General features: G+C 42.9%; 1 protein-coding gene across 1 annotated transcript in view; it reads left to right on the top strand.

The window, feature by feature from the left end:
• Window positions 1–24906, top strand: part of dlgap1a (discs, large homolog-associated protein 1a) — a gene marked incomplete at both ends in the record, with an annotated part of 62805 nt that overhangs the window by 6921 nt on the left and 30978 nt on the right. Inside the window, 3 exons of the mRNA XM_083782692.1 lie at window positions 2479–2693; window positions 14024–14219; window positions 22294–22687. Of these exons, the coding sequence (XP_083638818.1) occupies window positions 2479–2693; window positions 14024–14219; window positions 22294–22687 (805 nt within the window). The remainder of the gene's footprint in view (window positions 1–2478; window positions 2694–14023; window positions 14220–22293; window positions 22688–24906) is intronic.

Below are 24906 nucleotides of genomic sequence, written 5' to 3'. Positions count from 1 at the left end.
TGAGTTCAAGTCCGTTGCTCTCCCCTTGTCCCCCATATATGGGGACTAGGTTGGTGGAGGGTGTGTAGAGCCCAGGATCACATTAGATGATTGACACAGGGGTGAAAAGTGGGATAAAAAATATATATATAAAAGAAATGTGTTTTTTGACTGGTGGGTCATATTTTGATATTTAATTTCTCCCTATCTAAGTATTGGACATTATTAAGATGTTGATATTACTTTTGTATTCATCTTTAGGGCCCCAAATCACACCTTAGAAAGCACGAGTGTATTTCAGTGTTTTTTGACTGGGGGGGTCATATTTTGACGGCAGTAACTGTCATAATTTCACCCCCCTCCCTAACTCAGTATTGGACAGTATTAAAATGTCGATATAACTTTTGTAATGTTTATCACTAACTTTCTATCAGAAACCATAGTCAAGTTAAGCTGTTTTCTAAACAGACTGACTCATTCCCAGAGGTAAAAAGCTCCCACACTCAAACACCAATGAAGGTAACCAATTAGCATTCAGTGCCATAAGGCTATCCACCTCACAACCCAGCTTCCACTAGAACAGATGGCACGTTTCCATTAGAGGATACAGTAGGACAGTGGGCCAATAACAACTACTGGAAAAGTTCATCTATAATATATAATATACACTCCTTCGGGTGTGTTTTTGTTACTGTATATTTGCATACGTGATTTGTGTCCCCTGCATTTTGAATAGCAAGGTTCAAGGCTCAAGGATGTACTTTATTTTTACATCTTGTGTACAGGTACATATAAAGAGTCAATCTTATTTTTATTTGGCTTCCTTCAGACGGACTTTGGTGTGACAGCAGCGATTTAGAAGATAATCAGCATGATTTAGAAATATGTTTAATCCCTTCCGTTTGTCCTTATAGGACATTGCTTATGACAGCCCTCACCCCTTTTGAACATTTTCACATGTTGGGAAAATGATTCATGAACGCCCACTGCAGTGGAAGAAAATGCCACCTGCACCTGCTATGCATTTTAGTCAGGTGGAATATTACAGCTATTTCTGAAATAGGTGTTGTATGTGATAGAGTGGTTCAATATTACCAGTGCTCCAACACATTATGTTGCACGTTGCCACAGGCTACCAGCAGGCTGCCTTTAATAAAACCTTACCACCAAAGTTTCCATATTTGGAGTAAAGACGAGTTTATGTGGAAATGTGCCTCCGGGCCCACTATGACAGATTAAAAAATAAAAATAAACTCAACCAGAAACACAATTCACATTGGTAAGAAATACATTTTGTATTAATTCAGCGTGGAAATGGAATGTAGGAATATAGGAATATAGGATCAAAGATTTGTTGCAAACAAACATTTGTCACTTTGTGACACTAGATTCTACAGTGCCGAGCTCCCGCATGGCACTTTATCTAAATTCACTTAGAAGCCATGTAAACAAAGACATTGTAAACAACGACTGTTGTCTCTTGTGGTTCACCACCAGTTATTTTACTATAGCAATGTTCACATTCTTTGCCAGTTCATTTAACCAAACATTAAACATCTCAACACCTTTGATGAGGCTTTTGTATACAGTGCCACTGCCAGCAACTCCAGTTTTTTGCTCACAGCAAATAATAATAATCCTCAGAGGCATTGTGTGAGCTGTGTGATCTGATCTGTGTGTCTATCACACACACAGATCACTGGCACGGTAATTAACAGTAGAAGGGAACAAGTTACTGTATTGTGTTGTGAATGTGCCTGAAGTGTGGTGCAGAGGTCACAAAGTTAGTACTGTATGTCTGGCTTATGGAATTCCATTCATTCAGAGAAGCCAATTATGCTCTACATATTCATGTACACATTTAAACATTTCTGTAATTTAGTACACACACACACACACACACACAGACATGCACCAAGCGAACATGCCCTGGGCCCTAGTCAACCCAGGTGACCAGGGAAACAGATGTATTAATATACCAGAGGTTAATTAAAAACTGAGCAACCATGCAAACACATGGACACATGGACACACGCACACACACACACACACACACACACACACACACACACACACACACACACACGCACACGCACTGCACATCATGCTAATTAGCTGACACACAATAATGTGCGCTCTAGTCTAGTGTGTGTGTGTGCGTGTGTGTGTGTGTGTGTGTGTGTGTGTGTGTGTGTGTGTGTGTGTGTGCGTGTGTGTGTGTGTGTGTGTGTGTGTGTGTGTGTGTGTGTGTGTGTGTGTGTGTGTGTGTGTGTGCGTGCGTGCCGTCCTGTGTATCATTCCATTGCATGTACAAGTCGTGGTGTGCTTTTATTAGTCTGCATGTACCTTCGGGACAGCTTAGTCAGCCAGGACGGCTGTGAGTGGGACTCAGACAGTAGCGGCTGGGGTCGTCACTGTGTCGGCGGCGACGACCTCCAGTCGTGGGTGGCCCCGTGTGACAGCGCTCCTCCTCCCCTCTCCCCTGTGCGTGGCCACCAGGTGCCTCAGGACGAGTGGAGCGGCTTCTCTCCCCTGGGCAAGGAGGACGACATCCCCTGCCGGCGGATGCGAAGCGGCAGCTACGTCAAAGCCATGGCCGACGACGACAGCGGCGACTCGGACGGCAGCCCCAAGCCCTCTCCGAAGGTCCAGGCGCGGCGGGCCAGCTACCTGAAAGCCACGCAGCCCTCCCTGACGGAGATGACCACTTTACAGTAAGAAGAATGTCTTGAGTTCTTTGCATTATTTTCTTCAATTTCTCCGTGTCACGCGACCTTTAGTGCGTTGTCATTATGTCTAGTACTTATCCTTCCTTCCACCCTCCATACTTGGTGTTTGTTATTGCGTGTTTTATCATACTCACCTCTCCTCCTTCAACCTGTCCTTCCTCTGTATGTGTTTTATCAGATTCTTCTCCATGACTACTCACCTCTCCTCCTTCAACCTGTCCTTCCTCTGTATGTGCATTAATTCCTTCTTCGCTGTTCACTTTTATCCTTTTTCCATCCTTCTTTCATTACATGGTTATACTTTTGACCTTAGCATGAGTCCTTTGTCATGAGCATCGGAGTCTAACAAATGACATTAGCAAGTTAATAATTTCACTGAATGTTAATTTGCTCTCATGCACTCCACTTGGCATGGATCCCTGTCAGACGGCTAATTGGTTTTGACAGTATGGCTACAGTATATTCAACGTGTGTGGTGCTGTAGTCCAACCTTTTTAATTTCAAAAAATGCTCAGTGTTCATTTAACTCTGAGTTACAGACCCATAATGGTCGCCTGGGATTCTCAGGACCTCGATCGAGAAACAGTGCTGTAGTTCAATGAATGTTTGTGAGAGTGAGCTGTTTGTGGTTGGGGACAGACCAGGGTGCCTTGACATCAGTTAGCTGTGGCTAACATGGCTGAATTTATTTTCTTCTCACAAAATAAATAATTGAGGGGAACATATTGAATTCATCAGTCAGTCCACTGTTTGTTGTTCTCTCACCCCAAAGCCTCATGATGTTAGACATTGGAGTGGTGCTTGTTATTATCAAAGCCTGTTTTATGTTGTTGTTGTTGGTTTGTTTTGTTTGGCCTGCTGTTTGGTTAAAGGACAGCACACCGTACCATTAGGGCATTAACATAATAATCCAATAGTCGACTAGCAAAACACTAGTCGACACTGTTAATTGACATCCGATTATTCGCTAATATTATTTTCTAATATTGTTTATGATTTTTTATGATTTTCTTTTGCTTTTCTACAGCATACATGCAGGCATGCAGCTGTGAGCTCGGTTGTTTTGTTGGTAGTTCGCCAACTTCAGTACTAATCCATTCCTGCCTGATTGTTTTCATATCATATACAAGCCTACTGTACGTGGGTTTTGCCGTCACCCTCACTCGTGTAGGTGCGGTGGGCGGCGGATCGGCGGTGGCACTAGCAGCATTCAAGACAGTTTTTCTTTGGGAAAAGCATAATGCGATATGCCTCATAGGCTCATACGCTCAATGGGGACAACTACAGTGTGTATATACTTTTACTATTGGTGAGTTTATTACTGTAGTTTGTTAGTTAGTTAGATTGGAGACGTGTCGTTGTGTCGTCCGATACAGTAAAGTATAGCAGGAGTTCCTCCTCACTCTGCCCAATATTATCCAGTTTGGTGACAGTCAAACTACAGTAGCTCTTGCCGTGATTTCATGTTTCTTCATGCTTATCCAACAAAAAAACAAACCGCTATGCCGCACGATCATAGTTATAATAGTCGCGATGAAGTTAAGTAGTTGATCATCTTCATAGCCTGGCAGCCTGCTAGCTAGCAAACCTAGTATGTAATCATAACCTCCTCCTAGCTTGTAGCTCCTTCTAAAAACCAAAGGAACTGTGGTTGTAACTTGTTGTTGAACATTTAGGGTGCCATTTAGGACTTCTATTTTACTTACTTCTATATTACTAATCATATTACAGTATTATGATCTGGGGGCGTGTGGCGCAAAACGGCCTTGAATTAGTCATGGGTGTGTTTAAGGCGTGTTTGAGACGTACCCAATCAACATGTCCGTACTATTCTATTTACCAGTCAGCTGATGTCACATACGGAATGCGCACTTTGGGGATCGTGGTATTACATTTCTTCAGGCTGGCACCATAGAAGACATGACATGACTTTGTCACATTTGGGTTAATTATTCCTATTGCACTGCATGCTATCACCTTTATGCCTCAAAAGAACAGACCCACCTATAGGCCTACCTTTCAGATCGGAATGGAACTGCGAGTAGATAGCAGCATATTGGCAAATTGGCAATCCATGCGTAATGTTCCCAGAATCGTCTAACCCCCGAACATGCAAGTTCGTTTGATATTGTTTAATTCGATAACGATAGAACCATGTACCATACAGCGAATGAAAGCAAGATTCCTAAGGAATATGGAGATTTTTACATTTAATAAAACGGTTGAGAAATGAGAGAACCATGAGTGTTTATAGGCTAATATCAACGTTTTTTTATGAAAGACAAACGGGCTGTGAACTTGAAGAGCTCAATCACCATCCCGACACGGAAGAAATATAGCCTAGTGCATGCATGTATATGCACTGTTGCACTTGCACACAGTAGCCTACACACGCTCTTTATTTGTTTCTATTGAAAAACACCAGTAAAATAACGTTTATTATATTTTATTTCATTCAAGTCACGACGAAGGAATGAGTTGAATGCGTGCTGCGTAATGCTGTGGCCCCGATGGTATGGTCTTCGCTGAGTTCGCTCGTAGCATTTTATTGAAGAAGACTTGAATCGGGTGTGATACAGCATATGAAAGCAAACTTCCCACGGATTATGGATATGTTTTTATTTATTTTTAAGGTTGAGAAATGAAAGAATTATGGCCGTTTCTAATCTCAACATTTAAAAAAAAAAAAGACACAAAACTGCCATGTCTCATAGAAACAAGTAAATAGGTCTATAAAAATAAGCGCATATAACAGGGGTCTGTAACCTATTTTAAATGAAGTGCATGTTTTTATTTTCTAAATAGTGAGTCTGCCATATCCAGATTAATTTGAATGACACCACATTAAAATAAAAAAACATATTTTGATTGTCCACAAATATAAAGTTCTTCCTTCTTTTTAAATATGTTCTTGCACATTGTTATAATGATCATTATATATCCCCCTGCAGTCAGAGTTCATAGTTTTAATGAATGAATGTGATGCATTGTGAGCTGGTATAGATCTGCTATTTTCAAAAGTAATCTTTTAATTTAATTTTTGGATTAGCCGTCCTTAGTTGGGCAAATGCATTCATCTGGGGATCCTTGACATGGGAATGTGCTGTGTGAGGATCACTGGTTTAAACAACATTAGGAGAAAAGCCCAAATAACCACTTTAGAAACAAGAAAAGCAACCACACAGAAAGCAACTTTACAGAAAAATAAGCCGCTTATAATAAACAGACATGGCAACACTCTAGCAGCCTCACAGAGCCGCTCAAGTGTCAAATCAAACAGTGCTTTTTGCGTTTATGAGGTGGTCAGACCCACGTCTAATCGTTATGCGCTGAGTGTCTTTAGGTCAAGGGGCTTAATAGCAAATTGCGCAAAGCGAAAATAATTAACATATGGACACTAGTCTCCCACAATGCTAAAATATTCAGGAACGCGGTAAGCCATAATGTGTGTGCGTTCAACATGGGCCAGTGCGTTCAACACGGGCCGATATGCCTTTCATAATACGAATGTGCGCAGAGCGAGGCCAATTTATGTATTACCATTGGTAAAACGCACCTTCAAAATCTAGCCCTTAGGGTTGTATGAAAAACATTGCATGGTTCATTCCTCCTCCCCGCTCCAGTCTCCACTCTCCAAACATTGTGAACAACGTAACATGCTATGCTGCTCCGTACGGTCTTGCGCATCAAAAATAGCAGATCTACAAGCTCACAACGCGTCCATCCGTGAGTCATTGTGGACTTGCAACTTTGACTTGAAACAGCTGAGCTAATTTCGGCCAATCAGAGTGGCATTCAGCGTAATCTAGTAAGAGAGTGGCGACACTCGCGTTGACGCGTTGACAATGGAATGCGGAAGTGCTCATTCTATCTCAATGGGATAGTTCCAATGTTTGGAACTATAGCCCATAGGTACCCGCTTTGCGGTGAGATCAAACTCAAAGTGTGTCGCCACTCTCTTAGTACTATTCCACTCGGCCTGCATTCACCGGCTCTGTTTTGCTTCACTCGCTGGCTGTTTCAGAACACGATGTTTTAATGCTTGATTGGATGGAATAAATATCATATTTTACCGCCGACTAATCGACTATAAATCGATTTTGATGGTAGTCGAGTCGACTATCAAAAATCACGTTTGGTTAATGCCCTACGTACCATAGCTACCATCTACCTTCAGCGGGACTGAACAAAGTTACTGTACTAGCTTTAAGTGGAGCGAGCCTTACTGTATATGCTTCCATGAAGAGTCTAATGGTTTGCTGAAATAACATTGTGGTTTGCTGATCTCCTTTTTAAAGGTAGATTAAATAACATGGTGGTTTGCTGATCTCCTTTTTAAAGGTAAATTAAATAACATGGTGGTTTGCTGATCTCCTTTTTAAAGGTAAATTAAATAACATGGTGGTTTGCTGATCTCCTTTTTAAAGGTACATTAAATAACATGGTGGTTTGCTGATCTCCTTTTTAAAGGTAAATTAAATAACATGGTGGTTTGCTGATCTCCTTTTTAAAGGTAAATTAAATAACATGGTGGTTTGCTGATCTCCTTTTTTTTTTTTTTTTAAGATATTTTTTTGCGGCTTACGCCTTTTATTGATTTTTTAAGGGACAGACAGTAGGCTGACAGGAAACGGGAGAGAGATGGGGGGATAACATGCAGTAAAGGCCGTGTCGGGTCCGGGAGTCGAACCCGCGGCACACTGCGACTGGATTACCAGTCCGGTGCCCAGACCGTTACGCTACGGCCTGGGCCGCTGATCTCCTTTTTAAAGGTAAATTAAATAACATGGTGGTTTGCTGATCTCCTTAAAGGTAAATTAAATAACATGGTGGTTTGCTGATCTCCTTAAAGGTAAATTAAATAACATGGTGGTTTGCTGATCTCCTATTTAAAGGTAAATTAAATAACATGGTGGTTTGCTGATCTCCTTAAAGGTAAATTAAATAACATGGTGGTTTGCTGATCTCCTTTTTAAAGGTAAATTAAATAACATGGTGGTTTGCTGATCTCCTTTTTAAAGGTAAATTAAATAACATGGTGGTTTGCTGATCTCCTTTTTAAAGGTAAATTAAATAACATGGTGGTTTGCTGATCTACTTTTTAAAGGTAGATTAAATAACATGGTGGTTTGCTGATCTCCTTAAAGGTAAATTAAATAACATGGTGGTTTGCTGATCTCCTTAAAGGTAAATAAAATAACATGGTGGTTTGCTGATCTCCTTAAAGGTAAATTAAATAACATGGTGGTTTGCTGATCTCCTTAAAGGTAAATTAAATAACATGGTGGTTTGCTGATCTCCTTAAAGGTAAATGCCATCGAGGGACTCTCTTGTAAAACAAGAATGACTCAGTCATAATTGCCAGCTGCTGCATGCTCTCATTTATGAACGTCACGGCTTAACTGTTACATTATTATCCTATAGTCTATTATAATAATAATGAGGCAGAGAGTGAGGTTACGTTCAGTTTACTCATGAAGCCAGCGTAACATCACATTGCATATACTCTGCTGTTCTGTATAACAAGCATTCTCATTGGCTCTCCAACATCATGCAGCATTCAGAGTATGCGGCCAATGCGGCTTCACGTTGTGGAATTCAGAATATCGGTTTTTATGTCGTTCACACTATGAGTTTTATGGGTAAGTCTCCTATTGGCTTCGAGGCAGCCAATCATGAAAAGGTGTCCACCACGGTCTCCACTACGGTCGCTATAGAGGTACTGTATGTGTAAATGTTGTCCAGTCACTTAACACAAAGACTGCTAACCATTCTGATTAACTGCATGGCCCTCACTGCTACGATGATGGCATTGGACGAACAAACTTTTCCTAGGCCGACAGTAAATGTTCTCTTATAGTGAGAATCACACAGCATACCTCAAAAGAAAGCGTAACTTGTCCACTCTAAAAAAAATTACCATCTTCCATTCTGGAGATATGTACCTTTATGTAACACCTGCTTTTGTAGTAACGTACTATTCTTGAACATCAAGCCTAATTAGGAGCGGTTTTATGTCAGACGCTGTGTATCGTTCCAACTCGGCTAGCCGAGTTCGCCGAGGGATGGTGGTGTTGCTGTTTTTTCCTCCGAGGTGGAAAGACTGTTAGCGGTTAGTGTTGCTGTCAAGCCTGCCCAACTCTCGTAACAACACAGCACATGTGCAATGTTCCATCTGACCGGCGTTGATCATCATAAAATAAAGAAATAACCGCTCGATACAATCCGTGAGTTTTTTTGTTTGAATATGAAGAAAAAAGGAGACAGAAATCTGACGAACATACACTCTCGTCACACTCGGGTCATATTACACACACAACCCCTCCGCTGAAACACACAGGAGAGAGCCCTCCCCTCCCTGAAACAAAGACAGATAAATCACATGCACCGACACGATCGGCTTGTTATGCAGCGATTCTGTTGACCTGAGTTGCATGGGAGTCTCCGAGCCGCCATTACGTGACAATACGGGGTTGCCTCCCGTCCTGTTTTCAGGAGTGGGGAGGGATCTTTTTTTTTTCACGTGATCGGAGTGTTGTGCAATGAATCAGGACTGCTTGAGGTCTTGTCCGGGTGTGTAGAAAGGCGATTGAAAGTAATCAATAAAAAAATGAGGTTGATGTATATGGAAAACACAATTCACAATTAATATAGCTCAAATAACTGTTTTAGGTTGTCTCTGTTCAAATGAGAGACTTAACTTCTGCTCTGACCAACGCCTATAGTTGGGACAGCTGCAGGAGAAATTAGCAGGGACCCTAAAGATCGGACCTGTTGATAGCAAGCACCTACTGTTCTTCCTGGTGACCACTACCATATAAGGTAACAATTTGGTAAAGTGGTGTTTTGGAAACCCCCACTACCTTCACAGCTGTTGTCTTTCATGTCTTTGATGACCTGTATAAGACTCCACTGAAATGTCTGTAACTGTGTGTTAGGCCCACAAGCCGTGAGGCTGGCTGGGTGCATGCATGGGGCTCCAGTCCCTGCATGGCTGCGATGCTGTTTTTGTACACTGAGCTCTGATAATAAAATGGACTTGGAAACTTTCATTGGCCTGTCCGTCGTCAGTTCTCTTCTCTCTTTAGTTGCTAGGAAATATACATCAAGGTAAACGTAGAAATCCCTTTCCCGCACCGGACCATTGAGATTTGAACCACGTAGAAATCAAACGGTTAAGCAGCTGGCAAAAACTAGCCTAAATTAAGTAAAGTAAGTAAAATGAGCTCACATCAGCCAGCTCTCTATGTATCATCAGTTGGTTGCTCAGCCCTACTTAGCAACCATTGTGGAATAAGTGTGGGTGTCTTATCAAAAGACAATATTCAAACAGTTGATTTCTCCACGCTTTAAAGTAGTTTTTGAAAGTTGAGTAAGGGGAATGATGCGTCATAATGACGTGATTCATTACTATGAATGCTGTGCAGCGGCTTTGGCCTCCCACACAAAAGCCTGAATTATTGTTCTGCTTCGTGTCACTGTTCGTCACTGTGATTTATAGTTCTTTGTAGGCTTTACCCGGTGCATAACTGGATAGCAGTGCTATGTGCATTAATTATAGAAACCCCTCAAATAATTGTGTTTGTGCTACAGACTGGGTATAACAGCGAGTGTGACGTTTGCACTGCAAATGGAAGTGAACAGTTCATTCGTCAAGCATTGCTGAAAAGAAGATTACGCCAGAGGAGTTGTTCCGTCCAGACCACTAAACACGCCAAGGCAGGAGGAGACATCAGAAATCGCTGTCCTCGTTCGTCAAATGTGAATAGAACAGATTCACAATGCGAATAGAACACATTCACAGTGATGGAAAAAGTACTCATATTTTTACTTAAGTTAAAGTACCAATACTGCAATGCAGAAATACTCCGTTACAAGAAAAGTCTGGTTATAACAATTTACTTGCGTAAAAGATACTATCTAAAAAGTACTAGCTGGCATGAAAATTTACCTAAAGTACCAAAAGTAAAAGTACTCGTTGTGCAGAATGTCCCATTTCACAAGTAATCATATGCATAACATTTATGAAAAAGATCTTCTGAGCAACATTGGTGTGAATGTTCAATGTATTTATCGGTTAAGATCAATTTTTACATTGAGATTCCACGCTCGGTTCTGTGGTTTCAGATACAGCCACAGTGAGGTGTGAATATACCATCTATTGTCTCCCCAGACCTACAGTAGAGGCTAGAGCGGAAGGCCAGAAATATCACCTCCCCCTAATTAACGTCTCACAGCCCCCCAGATAGTTAAGAGTAATTACAGCCAACAGCCTGGGGACTACAGTACTGTATGTAGCTCTCTCTCTCTCTCCTTCTGATGGCCTCCTTCCTTTTCTGGTCCTTTCTCTTTTATCTCTTTTGCTATGTCTTACACCCTCTCTCCTTGTTTCTATCTCTCCTCTCCCCTGTCTCCTTGTTTTGCTTCCACTTTTCACACGGACATAGTTGCATAAATGCTACTTTAAACGGAGACACTAGCCTACATATAGGATTCCACTCGGATCTCGGTTACTACATTGTAGCCCCGGAGCTAATCGATAATCTATACAAAATGCCTTTTCAATTGAGACTGTAGCCTGGGGGCAATTATGTGCTTACATGAACAAAGTATCACCGTTTTCCGTACAATTCTCTAGCACCAACTACAAAGACATCTGTACTTGCAATATGTGCCAATGCTCCTTCTTAGGAAATGGGGGGAAATTATATAATATGGTGAATGCATCTCATTATCAGCAGTCAACGTATGTAGTGTACACAGTGAAACCTTCAGCGTCATCCATTCGTAACCAAGTGTACAAATGGATACAAATTGATGCAATTGTATGGTGTTCAAATATACATTCACTTTTATTTTATTTTATTAATTTAAAAACTATTTAAATAGTGAAATCGCCAATCTGCAAGCTCTCAATGTGGCCTGTTGCGTTGTGTGCTTGTAGATCTGCTATTTTCACTACGTTTGTGTGACTGACACTTGTGTGGTGAAGTAGGGCATATATTTACACAGGATTACAGGATTTCTGCCCAACAGCAAGGATTCGTACACTTAACACTGTTTACAGTTTAACACAGACGTTTGTGCAGTGTTGTAATGGAATGCGCTGTGGAACAAAAATAGTCTTGCTTAGTCGGGCAGAGAACTGACTGGGAAATCTTCACCTTACAATTTACAATTTAGGCATTTAGCAGACGCTCTTAATCCAGAGTGGTTTACAGTAAGCAAGAACAACATCTGGTAATACATCAAGTACATACAAAATAGTCATCAAGAATCATAAGTAAGCTAAGAACCTAACATCTCTAACAGTAATGGTGGTTGCACACTGGACGCGTTTTTCGGAAAAACGATGGAGAAACGCCGCTAGAAATCCAAACCTTACCACCTTCAACTCCTCCCCATTGTTGCAACAGGATGCTCATTAAAGGTTGTAATTTCAAAAAAAAATTGATTGAATTGAAGGAGCTCTGACCTCAGCCACGCCATGTTGCGACCCTTGTTGCATTTTGAGCACCTTGCTTTTGTCATGCAAGACATGTAGCCGTCACCTGGAAAATCAATAGCAATCAATCAATAACAAATCAATATTATAATGAATTCATTCCAGCTGAAAAGTACCTTGAGGATTTATAATCCTAAGGATACAAAAACACAGTCCCATATGGATATATACAATGTGCAAACATAGTAACAACTGGACCAGAAAATGAATAATATATGCATAAAGTGTAACTGAATAGAACATAATCTAGAATATTGGATGATACTGCAAAAGTGCATTAGAAGAAGAGTTGAAAGACTGCTTTGTGCATGGTTTATTGACCATATGCACTGGAGGACGGCCATTAATGCCCTTGCCTCTTACTCTGGGGTGTTTCCCTATGAATTCCGGTTGTCTTTGTAACTTCCCTAGCTCATATAGCGTGTAGATCGGCTATTATTATATTTTTTTATCGTGAACATTTTTGCAAATCTTTAATAATACATATATTTTTTAAACAAACATTTCTAACTTGCTTCTGGAGGTTCTGGAACTAAATATTTTGAGATGTAATCTGGGGGCCATAAATATAATTTTGTGGGACCTTGCCATGAAAATGTTTGAGCACCCCTCTATAGGCGTACTGTAGCAACATACGTTTTGTCAGAAAAGACATTTGTATAATTGGCCTCAGGTCTCTTACATGGGTTAATATCACACACACATTGGGAACTTCATCACCCTCACACATGCTCGCTGACTTTCACTAACACACCCGTTTGCACTAACATACTATCATCGCCGTTGGGGAGAAACCTCATGACTCCATGTTTCAACTTTTCATGTTTTCGCTAATTAATTGCCCAGTAGTTGGCCGCACAACAGTGTCACACTAAAGTAGCGGAAATAGCGGATCTACAAGTTCACAACGTGTCACATTGCGGTGCGTTGTGAACTTGAAGATCTGCTATTTTCACACACAGAAAAAAGTGGATGTCTGTGGGTTTTATAAATATGTATGTTTTTGGAACTGCAAGGTTTCCACCTGACAGCGTCTATATAACGACACATAAGCGAGCCAGCCGCCATGCATGCCGCCCCCCGGAATCAAGGTGGTGCGTGGGTGGTTATTCTTAAGTGAGTTTATGTGTTCATGGCGGTGGGCGATGACCAGCACAGCAGGAGAGAGAGAGAGAGAGAGAGAGAGAGAGGAGCATCTTGTCACAGCTGCCTCCGACGGCACAGCCCCCTCTATTCCTGGACCTCCACATCTATTATGCAGGAGAGGAGATGACTGACTGAGTGACTGACTGACTGACTGACTGACTGACTGACAGACAGACACGCTTTAGTTGTTGTTGGGTTATTGGTCACTGTAATTTGCACATGTGTGTAAATCCCGCATTTCCCCATCCTATAACTATTAATTCAGCACCTGTGGAGCAGTTAGGGTTTAACCCATTGAGACCCGAGCACACAAGAAATGTCCTTTTCACATGGTTTATGTACCTCTGACGGGCAACGGGCGTGTTTCCTAAAACAGTTTTTATAACTTTTTTTAATAACATGCATACACAGGCAGGCAGGCAGATAGATGGATGGCTTTGGAAACGCTGTTGCCTATACGAAACAGCCAGGACACATTTGCAAGTTGCTATGACAGGTTGACAGCATACAGCACAGGAAAAATGTCACCGGGATAATTGCAGTTCCAAACATGAAGGATGTATGAAGTCATGCACCTAATGGTTCAGTGCAAATAACACTACAGAATATGCCCGAGGCTGTGATTATTGAAAATGTGTCCCATGTCTCCTCTGCTTCTTGCCAGGATTTCAACCGAGCACTCGCCCAAGCTGCAGATTCGGAGCCACAGTTACCTTCGTGCGGTGAGTGAGGTTTCCATCAATAGAAGCGTGGACACCCTGGACCCCAAAACCCTTCTGGACCCCAAATCGCTGTTGTCCTCGCCCCAATACCGCTCGCGCAACGAGAGCTACATGAGGGCTATGAGCACCATCAGTCAGGTTGGTTGGCAATGCCGCCGCTGTGCCGACAGTCGGGCGTGCCGGCAAGGCCCCTAGCTGCCAGAATTGTTTGTGCCCGCGGTGGCACAGTAGTGTTTGAAACCATCTTTCCAAGCACTTTGTCGGTAAATGTGTACCGAGTGCTGATTCCCCATATTGTACAGTATGTATTGTTTCATGTATATCACAATCTGGGGGAGAAAATAATCCTTGATTTTGACTTTACAACATCCCGTTTTACTGTAGCCATTTTATGTTCAAGTTGGCTCATTTGGGACGGCAAAAGTTTATCGGATGATTTGGTTTATAGACTGCTTTGCACCATCGCCTGTTAGAGTATATTATTCCCCTTGTTTTTATAACGTTATAACTGGTTTCAAACACTATGTCTGCATGTGTGCCCCATAAGGGCCATGCGGAGGAAGAGGGCCATGTCCATTTCAGTTCCTGTTCCAGTCCAATCAAAATCAGACCCATCCATGACGTCAGACTCGACAAATTCATCTGACAAGATGAATTTGGACCTTTTTCCGTGTTTCATACATTAGATCAGTGATTCTCAAAAAAAAAAAAATTTCAAGGACCCCCAGATTCTATATGTATAGGGCCAAGGACCCCCATTTCCAACTCTGGGGCCACAATCTACATTATAAAACCCTAACTCTGAGAGTGTACATTTGTACCAAATCCTCAAGGACCCCTGGAGGTCCCTGGACCCCACTTTGAGAACCACTGCCTACAGATAAAAAATCAACAAACAAACAAACCCTAAAACAACTTGTGAAAGGAAGCAGTGTGATCAATCAACAAAATGTCATTTCATTTACTCATAATACAGTGTCTGTTCAAAACATTGAGTAAATATATCATCTGTAAATGAACTTTTACACAATATTAAAAAGAAATTAGAAGGAGTTTGTGCCCTAGTAATAATAAACACTAAATAGTACACTGCGAGTGCAGAAATGTCTCAAAGAATATATATAATAAAGTCACTGGATAGAAATCTGAAGGGCAAGAAAATTTAAAAAATGCTATGAAAAAATGGACTCCGGTCACCATCAGTAATAGTCCTCCTACGTTGATACCCACATCATGGGAGCGAAGCCCAGACGACGCCTGGAAATTGCAGCTTGTCAGAAAATCCCTCAACTTCACTCCGCAGAGAGAAACAGCCCCTTTGTATTCTGACAATAGCTTTTCAAAGCGTCACTCTTGTAAAGCCAGGATGGTTGGACCGAACCAGTAGAAAACTAACAGCATAGGAGGCTGTGTATGGGCAGCTGCCAAGTGTACTGTATGTGCATGAGTGAATCAAGAACACAGATGTTTATGCGTTATGCTCACGTACAAGCATCGAAACATGTGGGACATGCTCCACAAAGACTGTGCTAACATAATAATAACAATAATAACAATAATGATAATAATATTTTTTTGGCACAGGCAGGTCAAAATCCAAAATGTGTTAAATCACATTAAAAAAATGGCATCGTCAGGAACCAGTGTTGATTTCTACTAAAACTATGACGAAAAAAGTTTGTCGACTACCTTTTTTCACTGACTAAAACGAAATTAAAACTAAGCTACGACGACTAAATATACTGACAATTTCGTCAACAAATACAACTAGACTAAAATGTTAGGGGGGGACTGGTGGAAAAGAGATCCAGTAAAATGAAAAGTCATTTTATGGTTGGTTGCGCTCTGAAAATAGACAATATGCTATTTTCAGTGTGCAACCATGCAGTGTAAAGTACGATGCCATCAAGTCCTGCCTAAATACATTTTAGCCGACAAAATCAACTGTAGATTTTGACCAAAACTAAATCGAAATTTGCTGCCAAAGTCAACACTATCAGGAACTCAAGTACTATAGCTTTATATTTTTTGATACGTTGTTCGTGAGAAACAGACACCCACCAGTGTCCCCAATTGTGGATGGTAGATTGGCACTATATGACCATGTCCCAGAGCTACAGTGAGGGGGGGGGGTGATCTGACAGGCCCTTGTCAAGCCTCAGACGGCTCTGATCGGGGCGGCCGTACAGCTGAGTGTGCAGCAGTGTTGTTTTCGTCAGGACTGACTATAGCGTAAATGACGACGTCAACGCCTCTTTTTCCAGGACTAAGACGGACTAAAACGAACGACACTCAAATAATTCGGGACAAGACTGACGCTGACGAGCTAATTAGCTCTGTTTGACGCGATGACGATGACGAGACGTGTGTGTGTTATCGCTGACAAGACGAGGCTAGACGAAAATGTTAGTGGATTGACGAACAAAGTTTTAAATGCATGAAAATGTTCCGCCAATAATGTCACTGCTCTCGCCGCTATCCTTCTCTCCTTTCCTTGTTGGTCACGCCCATCTGCATGCATGCACACACAAACACACACCGTCCCATTTCGACTCTGTGTCCTCTTCAGACAATAACACGACTGGCGGAAGCCGCTGAGATCACTTTGCTTGTCCCCGTGGATTGGAAATAGGATTTAAAAGGCTATCCGATGATAGCGTGGATTACAGCACAGTTGTGTGCAATTATTCAATAAAGAATTCACATCACCGCACCTCGTCAAGCCTCCAGTGTCGGCTCAATGCGAAACATGTTGCACCGAGCCTAGCCTGGAAGCTAACGTCAATCAACAACAACTCTGGTCCATAGTGTAGTTAGGACTCATGAGTTCTATGGTACTTAATTTGATCCTTTCCCCTCACTCACACCCACGGAAGCTGTGCAGGCAGCCCCTCGTTTTTAACATAAAAAAGATGTGAAAGCCTACTTTCCTCCTAACACTATGGATCAGAGCTAACGTTATTCCAACTCCCAGTAGCAGTTCAAGTACCCGACCAGATGACATGGTTTCTAACTAAACGGTTATGGCCAAATAAAATGTAAAATCTACTATGGCTGTTACTGTATGTCCACGGAAGAAACACAGAGGTGTTTTCTTATGGTCATGTCACATATTTGCTGCACCAATTGAAGCCCCCCCCCCAAACCCTGTAGGATGCATTCCCCAAAACTCTCAGAGACATGCCCCCACCATCCAAACCTTCAATATTACTTTCCCCAGCTATTTATTTTTATTTACTTAGTGTTTTTCCTTTAATAAAGTTGTTTTTGATTCATGTCCCCCTTGTAAAGCATTTTTGGGTACTCAGAAAAGCTGTATATAAATTATTAATTTTGAGATATTATTACTACAAAAACAATGTTTATTGCTTAAACTTATGTATTCACTATTCATTGATTCACTAGTATACCAAAATCCATTAAAAAAATGGCTCTCTCACAGTTCTTGGGTCAAATAATGATATGCGATTAAAATGTGATTAATCGAGATTAACTACAAAGCCTCTGATTCATTAGATTAAATTTTTTTAATCGAGTCCCAGCTCTAATTAATACCTGTACGCTATAGACATTTTATTTAAAGTTTTTTTTTATTTTTTGACAAACTGGACTAAAACCTTTTACTAAAATGACTAAAACTGACTAAAACCCTTAGGAGTTTCCGTCGACTAAAACTATCAAGGATAGAAATGACTAAGACTGACTAAGACTAATTAAGCATTTTTCCAAAAGACTAAGACTGACTAAATCTAAAAAATGCCTGCCAAAAACAACACTGGTGTGCAGGGAAGAAGCTGCTCATCAGTTTGCAACCTGGACTCACCTCAGTCTATGATGTCACGGTGTTCCGCTGAGCAAGAAACTTCACCTCTAACAGTGCTACTGGTGGAAAGTCACCAAGTACATTAACTCAAGTACTGTACATACTTGAGTTTTACCAATTTTCAACACGTTTACTTCGACTCCGCTACTTTTCCTAGACAAATAGAGTACCTTTAATCCACTACAATTATTTTAAAACTTTAGTTAGTTTTCTTTCTAGATTTGGATTATTATTACAAAACATACTGTAACCACTTTTGAAAATTGCAGATCTACAAGCTCACAACACTGTGAGCTTGAAGATCTGCGAAAAGACTCCCTTTCTCCCTTTTCCTTTCCTTTGGTCGGTAGCCATTTAGCGGAGCTAACCCTGCCTTAGCCTCAACTTGAACCCATGCAGGCAGGCAATTAAATCTTCGTTGAACGTATAGCCATCCATTAGTCTGTTTGATCCTGATTAATAATTATTAGTATCTTACCCGGCATGGATCTTAGCTATAAAGCATCCATTAACCTGCACTCACTGTTCTTAAACAGGTCCTCGTGTCACGAACGAGCTCCATTTCATTTTAATGCAGTCGGTGTGGAAATTATCTCCTGTCATGGGAAAATGAAATGGGTTCAAACGAGCTGTTAGAGGGGTGGGCGTGCACACACACAGACACACACACACACACATGCACTGCACGCGGCATCAGAACGCTTAACGTGAATGGAAATTGAAAGCCCATCTCTTCGCCGTGAACTCTGTGACCACCGTACTACTAACTATGTGAAACCATCCTCGAAAGTCTTCACCTCTCAGTCTTCACCTCTCAGTCTTCACCTCTCAACCTCTCTGGTTAATTTATGCTTTTTCGTACGGCAGGGCCGTGCACCGAAAATAGACATTCTACAAACTGCAGTGAGCTTGTAGATCAGCTATTTTCAGCAAGAGACGTACCACCGTACGACAAAGTATGAGTCAGGTTTCAGCCTCACACACACCTGTCTTCTCTTTTGTATCATCCCTCCACTCTCTCTTCCTCTCTATGCCTGATATATACTGTATACGTACAATACCGCATATCACCTTTTGGTGTATATGCACATAATATTAATGAAAACTTTTGATCTCAATACATAATTCAACTTCAGTATCAACTTGGGCATTTGTAGGCGGAAAACCTTCCCCCAAACATTGTGAATCTAAAAGCTCACAACTCAGATTTCCTTTTGTTCCCCTTCTTCTAATACAGTGGTAACTATGGTGTGCTCTAGTATTAAATATCCACAATTGTGTTGTTTTATGGTTTTATTTGGATTCCCCACCATCATGAAAATATACGACACCGGGTCCCTATAGACTGTTGATGATGACATTAATACTTTCGGCCCTATTTATATACTATAGCCTTGGGCACCGTGAATCTACACCACGGCCCTGGCTGCATCTGCAGCTAGCAATTTATGGTCAGCTTGCCAGGGCAACGTTAAGGTATGTTTCACTTTGGTAGAGAGCACTGTCATCTACAATGACTCTAGTATTGGTGATATTTTGTCGGCTGTCAGATATACAGACAGACCCTTTTTTTTTATCTGCACTTCACTTATAGCTGAACAAAGAACATACAGTCATATTTGGTTGATGTACTTGGAGAGGAAGGAAAGGAAAGGTGATTGTAATTTCATATATCCATAGGTTATAGCACACATAGTATTATATAATGCCTAATTTATTCTTTGTGATTTCATTAACAATATTTGCTACACCTACTATTACGTCTAGTACTGCAGTTACACCATACGAAAGAAACACCAAAAATGTTGATGCTGCATTATGTACTGAGATCAATGCATGTATTTCTGCTGCCTATATCATCATGCACAAGGTTTTAAATACATGAGATAATGCTATACAGTTATAGTATTTTAAAACAAGGAAAGCTAGATTTACACAAGTGGCACATCTTTCTGGCTTTACTTGCCTATGGCGAAGACACATTAGGAAAACACTTGGGTTTGTAAAACTTTGCCAACAATGTTTCTATAGCATCATCATATCAATAGCCACAAAAATAACTGAAAAACAAGAATGTTATTGTGCCTGTGTGAATCTAGACTCTATGGTCTAAAAATCACTGTGGGTATTCATTCAAGCATAGTGCCTCTGGGACATCCGGATGCACTTATTAGTGCTTCGCTGTTGCTTCTCTCTGTCTCTCTCTCTGTCTCTGTCTCTCTCTCTGTCTCTCTCTCTCTCTCTCTCTCTCTGTGTCTCTCTCTCTCTCTCTCTCTCTCTCTCTCTCTCTCTCTCTCTCTCTCTCTCTCTCTCTCTCTCTCTCTCTCTCTCTGTCTCTGTCTCTCTCTCTCTCTCCCCCCCCCCCCTTTTTTTAAGTATGACAGGTAAGCTCTAGGGTAAGTAAAGTGACTATATGATGTTTTGTTTTAAAATTAATTGTAAATGAGCTTATGAAGCTCATGAAGTGTTTGTATAAAATATGTATTAGGTGAAAAATGGAAGTGGGATAAAACGTGATTTGATTTCCGATGGGCAAAATTACAGAGATGAATAATGGAAATGTATGTAAATCTAGTTTAAAAAACTGTTTAAAAGTGGTCTCCCTACACTAGACTGAGAAATGTATACCCAGGTGTTTAGGACAACGGCCATTACTGTAATCTAGCAGATTGTAGCTTTAAAGACTACTTTTCAGTTTTTGTCAAGCTAATGACCTCACTAACATGGAGTCATGAATCTAACTCATTAACTTGGAGACAATCCTCAAATTCTCATTTTCAACTTTAGCTCAGCCAAATCAAACTGACCGTCTCTTCATACCTCAGCTTTTTGATTGTTTTGACAGAAGAACCTCTCATGTCTGCATGAAGACAAGATGGTGCCTTAAATGCTCATTCTATTAAACCTCTCTTATCTCTCCTCCTCTTTACCCACCTCCACTTATCATCTTTCCTTTCATACCTTCCCCATCTCTCTCATTCGGCCCTGCTTCATCCTTAATTTTTCCTTCCTTTCCTTCGTCCCTTCCTTTGTCATTTCTTCACCTTTCCTCTTCTCCCTCCGTCATACACCCTTCATCCCGTTTCCAATCCGCTCAACGGCCCACAACACCCTCTGTCCTCTCACTATACCTCATCTTTACACCTCTGCCTGCTCTGTGGCCTGCTGTCTCTCTCCTCTCCTCTCCTCCCCTCACCACTCCTCTCCTGTCACCCTATATATACCTTCTCCTCCTCCTCTTTTCTCCTCCCCTCACCACTCCTCTCCTGTCACCCTATCTATACCTTCTCCTCTCCTCTCCTCTCCTCCCCTCACCACTCCTCTCCTGTCACCCTATCTATACCTTCTCCTCTCCTCTCCTCTCCTCCCCTCACCACTCCTCTCCTGTCACCCATATCTATACCTTCTCCTCCTCCTCTGTTCTCCTCCCCTCACCACTCCTCTCCTGTCACCCTATCTATACCTTCTCCTCCTCCTCTCCTCTCCTCCCCTCACCACTCCTCTCCTGTCACCCTATCTATACCTTCTCCTCCTCCTCTCCTCCCCTCCCCTCACCACTCCTCTCCTGTCACCCTATCTATACCTTCTCCTCCTCCTCTGTTCTCCTCCCCTCACCACTCCTCTCCTGTCACCCTATCTATACCTTCTCCTCCTCCTCTCCTCTCCTCCCCTCACCACTCCTCTCCTGTCACCCTATCTATACCTTCTCCTCCTCCTCTCCTCTCCTCCCCTCACCACTCCTCTCCTGTCACCCTATCTATACCTTCTCCTCCTCCTCTCCTCTCCTCCCCTCACCACTCCTCTCCTGTCACCCTATCTATACCTTCTCCTCCTCCTCTCCTCTCCTCCCCTCACCACTCCTCTCCTGTCACCCTATCTATACCTTCTCCTCCTCCTCTGTTCTCCTCCCCTCACCACTCCTCTCCTGTCACCCTATCTATACCTTCTCCTCCTCCTCTCCTCTCCTCTCCTCACCACTCCTCTCCTGTCACCCTATCTATACCTTCTCCTCCTCCTCTCCTCTCCTCTCCTCCCCTCACCACTCCTCTCCTGTCACCCTATCTATACCTTCTCCTCCTCCTCTCCTCTCCTCCCCTCACCACTCCTCTCCTGTCACCCTATCTATACCTTCTCCTCCTCCTCTCCTCTCCTCCCCTCACCACTCCTCTCCTGTCACCCTATCTATACCTTCTCCTCCTCCTCTCCTCTCCTCCCCTCACCACTCCTCTCCTGTCACCCTATCTATACCTTCTCCTCCTCTCCTCTCCTCCCCTCACCACTCCTCTCCTGTCACCCATATCTATACCTTCTCCTCCTCCTCCTCTCCTCCCCTCCCCTCACCACTCCTCTCCTGTCACCCTATCTATACCTTCTCCTCCTCCTCTCCAGGTGAGTGAGGTGGAGGTCAACGGACAATTAGAGCAGGTGTGTGAGCAGGTGTACAGTGAGATGCAGTCGCAGATGCAGTCGCAGATGCAGTCGCAGATGCAGTCCCAGATGCAGTCCCAGATGCAGTCCCAGATGCAGTCGCAGATGCAGTCGCATCAGCTGCAGTCGCAGATGCAGTCGCATCAGCTGCAGTCGCAGGCCATGGACTCGTCCATGAACACCCTGCCCATGCCGCCGGGCTGCTTCCGCATGCGCAGCCACAGCTACGTGCGAGCCATTGACCAGGGCTGCGCGGACGAGGCGGAGGGCGAAGGAGGGACCCCCCTGCTCCTGCTGCCGGCATCCCCCCCACGCACCACCGCCACCACCGTCAGAACCATCCAGAGTAGCACAGGTTGGTGGGGAATATGGGGATATTATGGGGTCCTCCTGTCTTCCGTCCTGCGATATCGCTTGGCACTACCCACCCACTACCCGTTAATTACGCACAAGGCAGCTAGTGATGAATACGGCGATAATTCTATAAAAGCCTAAAAACTCATCCAAAGTCGTCCCTGGCAGTCCTGGGCCATGGGGAAAAACTCCTCCAAACTCATCCTTGACAGTAGATTAGTTAAAAAAGAAAGAATTATTAAGTCCCGACCCACGGCGTGTTTGCTGTTTTTACAATTTTGGCTTTTGCGCCAACTCCAATGACACGCTAATAATGTATAATTTTGATTTGACCACATCGCATGAAGAAGTCTGACCTTGATGAGGATACAGTATGGATGAAAGCTGTGTCCATTGTGCCGTTTTCAATTCCGATGTAGTGGAGGGTTTGTCTAAAGGACAGAATCCCCTCAGTGATCAATAATGCTCTGATACACTTTTTTTCATTACACATGATGGTCGACTATATTTAATTCATACATTTTAATCGCGAGAGCGCTTGCGCTGATCTACAAATTGTCATGCAGTGTGTTCCGCCGCATTTTAAGTTTGTAGATCTGTCCATATTGCAGCGTGATGGCGTTTTTCATCTGCCGTTAGATATTCCTGGTTGCCTTTCATGGTGTGAAATTGGACATGTAACAACTGTCCACCTTTCCCGTCTCTCTCTCTCTCACTGATGCTATACTGATAGAAAAGACAAATGCCGGAAGAAAGATTTATTGGTAGGCATGAATGTACATTTGGACCAGTAATAGGTTTTGTGCAGAAATCTTCTGTATGCCTGTAAATACAGGGGGGGTTTAGAGGAAGATGCGTGCGTGCAACCGTGCATGCGTGGCGGAAGAATGAATGGCAACACTTTGTTTGTGTGTGTGTGTGTGTGTGTGTGTGTGTGTGTGTGTGTGTGTGTGTGTGTGTGTGTGTGTGTGTGTGTGTGTGTGTGTGTGTGTGTCTGTGTGTGTGTGTGTGTGTGTGTGTGTGTGTGTGTGTGTGTGTGTGTGTGTGTGTGTGTGTGTGTGTGTGTGTGTGTGTGTGTGTGTGTGTGTGTGTCAAGACGAGACCGTAGTACGGCGGACATGATATTTGTTGCCAGACAGGTGCAGGAGAAGTGCAGAGAACACTGCAAAGACCTGTACCTGGCTTTCATAGATCTGTCCAAGGCCTTCGACACCGTCAATCGGGACCTACTGTGGGAAATACTGGGGAAGTTAGGTGTACCAGCAAAGTTCTGCAACCTCCTGCGGCAGCTACATAATGGTATGAAGGCATGTGTGAGCAACGGTGGCCAACAATCCCCTTTTTTCAGTGTGGATGTGGGGGTCAAGCAAGGGTGTGTCCTAGCCCCAACCATATTTAATGTATTCATCTCCACTGTCACCCTCCTGTCCCATAAACACCTGGACCCCACGGATGGGATACATATACAATACAGGCTGGATGGTAACCTTTTTAACATCCGTCGCCTCCAAGCCACTACCAAAGTCACCACCCAGCACATCTTGGAGCTACAGTACGCCAATGACTGTGCTCTACTTGCTCACACACCGGAATCCCTTCAGCGTGCACTAAATGTGGTCGCCTCCATATACAGTGCCATTGGTCTCCAGATAAACATAAAAAAACACAAATACTCGTGCAGCATTTCACCCCCCAGCCAAACACGCCTATCTTCACCCTCGACGGGCACTCATTAGCCATCGTCCCTCACTTCACCTACCTCGGTAGCACTCTGTCACCATCCTGCACCATAGAGGACGACGTCCAGGCACGCATCAGCCTGGCCTCTACTGCCTTTGGTAGGCTAAGGTCCAGGGTTTTTCAGAACAGGAACCTCACCATCTCCACTAAAGCAGCTGTGTACAAGGCAGTCTGCCTCTCCACACTGCTCTACAGCTCCGAAACCTGGACACCCTACCAGAGGCACATAAACTGTCTAGAGGCTTTCCATATATTCTGCCTCCAAAGGATCCTGGGTCTGACCTGGGCCGACAGGGTGCCATACACGGAAATATATGACCGGACCAACACACCCAGCATTACAGCACTCCTTGGCCAAAAACACCTCAGATGGGTCGGGCATGTGATCCGTATGCCAGCCCATCGCCTACCCCGACAGATCCTGTATGGCCAGCTTCAAGCCGGTCAAAGGGCTGCCGGAGGTCCAACAAAGAGGTACAA

The sequence above is a fragment of the Protomyctophum parallelum genome, assembly GCF_964188405.1.
Source record: "Protomyctophum parallelum genome assembly, chromosome: 14".
Taxonomy (NCBI): Eukaryota; Metazoa; Chordata; class Actinopteri; order Myctophiformes; family Myctophidae; genus Protomyctophum; species Protomyctophum parallelum.
Note: the sequence above shows the minus strand (reverse complement) of the source record. Positions and strands in the feature narration are given on the sequence as shown.